General features: G+C 38.8%; 2 protein-coding genes across 3 annotated transcripts in view; one reads left to right on the top strand and one right to left on the bottom strand.

Moving 5' to 3' along the window:
- Window positions 1–3,237, top strand: part of usp49 (ubiquitin specific peptidase 49) — a 7,350-nt gene extending 4,113 nt beyond the window's left edge. For both annotated transcript variants that reach the window (XM_035661405.1, XM_035661406.1), the window contains exons 4-7: window positions 88–295; window positions 970–1,078; window positions 1,265–1,470; window positions 1,560–3,237. In XM_035661405.1, the coding sequence (XP_035517298.1) occupies window positions 88–295; window positions 970–1,078; window positions 1,265–1,470; window positions 1,560–1,663 (627 nt within the window). In that variant the 3' untranslated portion in view covers window positions 1,664–3,237. The remainder of the gene's footprint in view (window positions 1–87; window positions 296–969; window positions 1,079–1,264; window positions 1,471–1,559) is intronic.
- A 1,536-nt stretch (window positions 3,238–4,773) lies between these two features.
- tmcc2 (transmembrane and coiled-coil domain family 2) overlaps window positions 4,774–6,348 on the bottom strand; it is a 3,686-nt gene continuing 2,111 nt past the window's right edge. The window contains exon 4 of the mRNA XM_035661418.1: window positions 4,774–5,996. Coding sequence (XP_035517311.1) covers window positions 5,697–5,996 — 300 coding nt within the window. The 3' untranslated portion in view covers window positions 4,774–5,696. The remainder of the gene's footprint in view (window positions 5,997–6,348) is intronic.

Raw genomic sequence — 6,348 nt, 5'->3', positions numbered from 1 at the left:
ATTAGATATGGTGTCATCCACAAACATAAATACGACTGCAGTCCTCACCCGTTTTCTCCTCTTCTCCTCTCGCTGTGTATTTTTTAGGTGACGTGTCTGTCCTGTAAGCACAAGTCTAACACAGTTGAGCCATTCTGGGATTTATCGTTGGAGTTTCCAGAGCGATACCACAGCATAGGCAAAGGCTCAGGCTCCACAGCTTACCAGCGCAGCTGCACCCTCACAGAGATGCTGTCCAAGTTTACGGAGATGGAGGCTCTTGAAGGCAGCATATATGCCTGCAACCACTGCAACAGTTAGTACAATGTTTAACACAACGCAATGCAAAGTCAGCGGGTTTTGGAGTTGGATCAATTCATTCGGGATGCCAGCCCACAATTTAACATAAAGGCATTAGATTTTAAAATCAGATTTGTTTTCTCATTCAGTGTAACATACACATTTTATAAAAAATAATTTCTGACAAATGCCTTTCTTAATAATGTTCTGTTCCACATACAAAAAAAACTGTACTTTAGTGCACACAGCAATTTTATTTTATGACAATGACTTTTAAATAATTAAATGTATAAACAGAACTGGGATTTGTATTGAAATTGCCTTGAAGATGTCATTTCAAATTCAGTTTTAAGAGGGAGTTAAAAATGGTCTTCTGCATTTTTAGAGGCAGCGCCTGCAGCAGTGGGCCAACGCTTCTCCTCTGAGCCGAGCAGGGACAGAGCGCAGTGACTCTGTGAAGTGAGGAGCGTTAGCCCACTGTTGACAGCACTGGAGGAGGCAGTGACTTCAAAACTAGGCTGGCAGCCTTTGAGGAAGCCACACAAAATGTTTTGTCTGTTTGCAAAGCTATATATATATAGTAAGAAAGTGTGTCACCTCTCTGCTGTAAAACAAAGCCTTGCATTAATAATTTGCATTTGCATTGATTTCTAGAATAACTTACCATTTCATTGTTTCACGGTTTGACAGAAAGAAGACGGAAGTCATCCCACAAACCCTTAGTTCTGTCAGAGGCATGTAAGCAGCTTCTGATCTACCGTTTACCTCAGGTTCTACGGCTGCACCTCAAACGCTTCAGGCAAGTTTCTCTACTGATTTCTTTACTCCTCATTGAATAAGCATTTATAACCGTTTGATAAACCCAGTCTTTTTTATTGTTGGTATGTTGTAGCTGAGAGCAAAGTGCTTAAGTACAGGAGCGTTAATATTTATCACGACGCTTGTGAGTCCTTGTGGCACTAACTAGTCCCTGTTTGTACGGCAGATGGTCGGGGCGGAACCATAGGGAGAAAATCGGCGTCCATGTGGCCTTTGACCAAGTTCTGAACATCAAACCATACTGCTGTACAGGCTCAGGTCACTCTGTCCACAGAGGAGGCTACACCTACGATCTGTCTGCTGTAGTTATGCATCATGGGAAAGGCTTCGGCTCAGGGCACTACACCGCATACTGCTATAATACAGAAGGAGGTGAGGAAAAGACTGGACTTGATTCAGACCAACCTATGAAGTCCTGTTCCGTTGCATATTTTAACTTTTTATTTTTCTTTGTCGTCCAGGTTTCTGGGTCCACTGTAATGACTCTGAGATGAAGGTTTGCAGTGTGGAAGAAGTGTGCAACACTCAGGCCTATATTCTCTTCTATACCCAGAGGTCTGCCTAGGTACCTCTCGCTGTGATGTCGACCTGTACGCGGCAACTAAAGGCTGCATTTATGAAAATGTTCTCTGATGTTTTCCCAGATGTCATTAAACAATCACTTTAAAATGATTTACTAAAAAAAGATGGCAATGAGGGCAGTAGGACAGTCACTATCATGAGTCAAGGTGAAAATTTTAGCAGCATAATCCGGATGAGAAAGATGATAATAATGGTATCTGTATAATGTGATGTTGCCAAGGAAAACAATAGGTGAATTTGATTTAAAAAAATTCTAATGGATGTCTTTGGATTATATAAAAAAAATCAAAATAAATCAAAAACCTTTTCATAAATGAGGCCACAGGTTTCCGAGCCTGTGGGACCAGCATATTGGTCAATGGCCTGAAGACTGTGGGAGCAGGTCCGACTCTGTCCTGCTGAACACAAAGATGTGTGTCCATGTTTTTAATAAAACAATCAGGCTCATGTCTGTTGAGTCTGGAACCAACCAGGCACTCTCCTGAGACAGCATTTTACATTCAAAGGCAACACAGATTATGGATTTTGGAGCATTTTATCACAATAATGTTGCTCATGTGCGTTTTATACATATGGAACTGTACATTTGATGCCAATACATTAAATATTATAAGAGGTACATCTTCCAACATCATTGTATAGTTCCACTTTGGATCTACAAACAGAACCGACTGAAGTCCAGACTCTGTGTTGCCTCCTGCTTTTTGATTATTGTAAAATGTCACTTCTGGAAACTTTTAATACTCATCCCTGTGTCATTTGTATTTCATCATGTCCTCTCCTCAAGTGTACTGCTATGACTGGATACTGTGTCCTGCGCTCTCAGTGAACAAGAATAGTTTTTGTTTTAGTTTATTTTGTAGTCATTCTATGTTTCACTTCCATAAAAGGAAGCAAAAAGTACGAGTTTCAGACACTTTTGATTGACGATGAGTGACGGAAAGCTGCACTTTTGAGGAGGGGCTAATATTGTTGGTCCTATCTTTGTGATTGTTCATCTTCTAGCTCCTGTATCTTCTTTAAATGGCAGCTCCCCCTGTGGTGTTAACGGTTAGACTAGTCTGAGCCCGGGTCGGAGACACTGCGCCTGTGTTTGAACTGCAGGAGAGAGAAAAAGTGAGTGAAGTGGGCAGACTGCGATACTGAAGAATGTGTTTTTGGGAGACTTGGGGTACCCATTTTGAGTTGAGCACCTGAAAGCAATATATTGTACATCTTGCATCTTGACAGGAAAGATAAAATCAGGAATTCTTCTGCTTGTTATACAATGTTTTTTTTCTACTCTGCTGTTTCTATCAAGGTCTTTAGAATTTGCTAGGTAATCAAGAAAAACTGTTGTGTTTGATACGAGTCAAATGCAAAATACATTTGTGAACTCTTATGTAAAAGTTGGAACAATCTAATGACGATGAATGTCTTACTTTTTAGTGGTCAGGTGTGGCCATGCCACTGGCTCTGATCCCCTTGAGTTCTGTCTTGTACTGTAAGAATACCTGTCATAAATGTAATGGTCATATGGGTTTTGCCTGACAGTAATTATTAAAAAGACAAAGCAAATTTGAATGTTGTATTCATTCGAGAGCAACCTTTTTATAAATGTATTAAAAGGCAGAGGAGGATTCAGGATGATGTAGCTAAACCACCACAGTGCCTGCAACATCTCCGGTAATAGCAGCATTATAGGAGGGTACGTACTGTATGTGTTCAGTGTACATTAATGGAGTCTGGAAAAATGTGTTTGCAATCATATTCACTCATTCAGCATTATAACAGAAATAGATACAGTGAAGTACAGCTGATATAATCCACAGATTTAGCAGATGGCTACACGTCCGATCTTAATTCTGCTTCTCTAATGCTTCCTTAAAGATTTGCAACCAAGAATAAATGTAATCTGGTCCAGGCAAAGAGGCTGCTGATGAGAGGGCATTAAATGTAAATAATCTCTGAAGATTTTTTCTCTTCTTAGCAGTGAACTGCTTCCCGATCCCATTTTTCTCACTGATGTAGCATGGTGAGTTTATTCTGTCGCATAAACGTTACAGTTTTTCAATAAATAAAAAATCAAGTCCTGAATGCAAATGATTTAAATATCTGGAAAGTCCAACATCAACCACAATGTTTTGTTTGCCAGATTTTATTAATTCTGTCAGTGAACTATGAGTTTTACCGACTTTATGACTCTACTTTTAAAATAGCTTAGCATTATAGCTAACTGCTGTATAACTGTCCTCAAAAGTTCTGTCAGGACTAAATACTAAAGCACATGATGGCTGCGTTCATACTGAGATATGAAACACAGTAATATAACTTTTCATTTTAAATCTGATCTGTTATAATATAAAATATAATATAAAGCATTTCGTGTTTCAAAGAGCAGATCCTAAACAGCTGATCACGCTGTAAAATCAGCAGCTTCATTTATTTTAAATATTAAGTGTGAAAGTGATAAAAAGTTCAGATTTTAAACTATTATTATTAATTCAGCACCACTGTCTAATAAGAAACAGTTTAAGAAGGGTTTATAAGTTGTAACTGATGGCTTTATTAGTGGTAAAGAAATCATTTACTAATACTTCAGAGAGTAGCAATAAGACATTAATGAAAACTAATGTTGGGTTGCCAGGTTGTAAAAAATCCTTTTGACTGGTGTTTGTTCTCTCTATTATTTAATCCTGTGGTTATGGATGTTGGTAATCATTTAATAAATACTTAATAAGTTGTTAAATACATTTTGGTCCCGATCCTTTGCAGCTCTTTTATTTAAAAGGTAAATGGTCAAACCATCAGTCAAAGGGATTTTTTACAAAAGTTGCTCTTATTAATGTATTAAAACAGATTTATATTGCTTTAGAACATATTTTATAAATTATTAATAATAAAGCCGCTAGTTAAAACATATAAACACATATAAAGGGTCCCTTATTATAAAGTTGGTGTCAGTATTACAATATCTTGTGTGATGGAAGATGTTGCTCTCTGAACCAGTCTAAAAGCATTTCCATGAAGAAGTTCAACCTTAGCAAAAGGATGATGAAGACATATTCAAGGTCAGCCTAATATATGAAATCATTTATTTCTTACATTGTTTAATAAAACAGCAATAATTATTTTTTGCAAACTGGATATAAACTTTGATACAATTTGACATGCCAGTTAATTTGACACTGTGGATAGTAGCAGTTCTACAATAGTGATTATGAAATAGCATTTATGGACAAAACAGATTTTACGTAGTTGAATTATTAAGGTGAACTTGTTGCAGATATCAGCTTTTTTTTCATTCTTTCTTTTTTTAAAACAGTTCATTCGACTTCAAGAAATAGACAGAAAAGATAGAAATGCATCTAAAAGCACTGCTTCAACACCAGAACGGGATATGAAACAAACCAGGAATGTTGAGATAAAACATATCTGCACTGTATTTCTGACAACAAAATGGCAGTTATAGAAGATTCATTTTGTCATTAATGAAATGTTAACTCATGCCAGCTAGATGCATCTTAGTGCACATATGAGGACATGCATGAGCACATAACATTCATGAAAAAAACCTTTTCCTCCCACATATACTATAGCTTCAACATGAAGGTTACAGTGAACATGATCAGCATTTTAAAAGTCATTATAAGTTGTTCTAGACTTTGTAATTCATGTATCATAAATAATTAGAAAAAGACGATCCAAAGATTTTCTTGCAAGAAACTCAGTTTTTTGGTGACAGCAATGCAATCGATGATTGGTCATCAACACCAATAGGTTTGGGTGAGATGAGATAATGTCTTTTGTCGCTTGTCAAGCAAAGAGTTTCTGTTCTTTCTCACTGTAAACTCCTCTCAACACTCTCCGCCAGCAGGTTCCTGTCCTCTCCTCCAACCAAAAGTGCTATGTTTTGTCCTCAGATGTTCCACCTTTACACTCAAAGGGAACAAGTGCAGTGACTCTCTTTCTATTTCAGAGTTGAAAACCAGCCTCTCTGCTTTGGTCCCCTCTGGAGTCTCTCCCGTGCAGGGAGCTCAGCTGGGCAGCAGCCACGGCTCCACAAAGTCCCACTGCTTCCACAGGATGAACAGCAGCAAGGTCAGCAGGACGGTGGCGGCCACCCGGGCTCGGGTCTTCATCAGCGGGGTGATGAAGTTGGCCAAGGTGGAGACGAAGACCAACAGCACGGCCATGAGGGCCAGGATGACGTTGATGAGTTTGCCCAGCAGAGCTCGAGCATTGGCGTTCTCCACTCCCTCCAGCTGGACGACCTGCTGCTGTTGCTGCTGCAGCTCCAGCTTGGTGATGCGGGTCAGGCACGACTCAACAGCCTCCTGTATGTACGAACACACACACACAGAAACCACAGTGGGCTTTTTTAAAGGCCCTGAAAACGTATTTTCTCAATAAGCTTTTTACTATGAGCGGCAGGGTCCGACATAAACATACATTTTCTGTATGAGTTACAACAGTTTTGGTTAATTCACATGAGAGGTTTCTGTATTTGTGTTTTCTTGAAGTAGCCTAACCCTAACCCTAACCCTTGGTTGGAACAGTGTGATGTCACGTACTACAGTGCACCAATCAGGAGTTAGAAACTCCAGTGACTGTGGGTGAGTTGTTCGGCATTTTAATCTCAATTAAAAACAACTAAAGAGGTTTTGTTTTTGTTTTGTAAGTATTTTT

This window comes from Morone saxatilis, unplaced genomic scaffold (assembly GCF_004916995.1).
Source record: "Morone saxatilis isolate NCDOM2014 unplaced genomic scaffold, NCSU_SB_2.0 Contig18, whole genome shotgun sequence".
NCBI classification, from domain to species: Eukaryota; Metazoa; Chordata; class Actinopteri; family Moronidae; genus Morone; species Morone saxatilis.
Note: the sequence above shows the minus strand (reverse complement) of the source record. Positions and strands in the feature narration are given on the sequence as shown.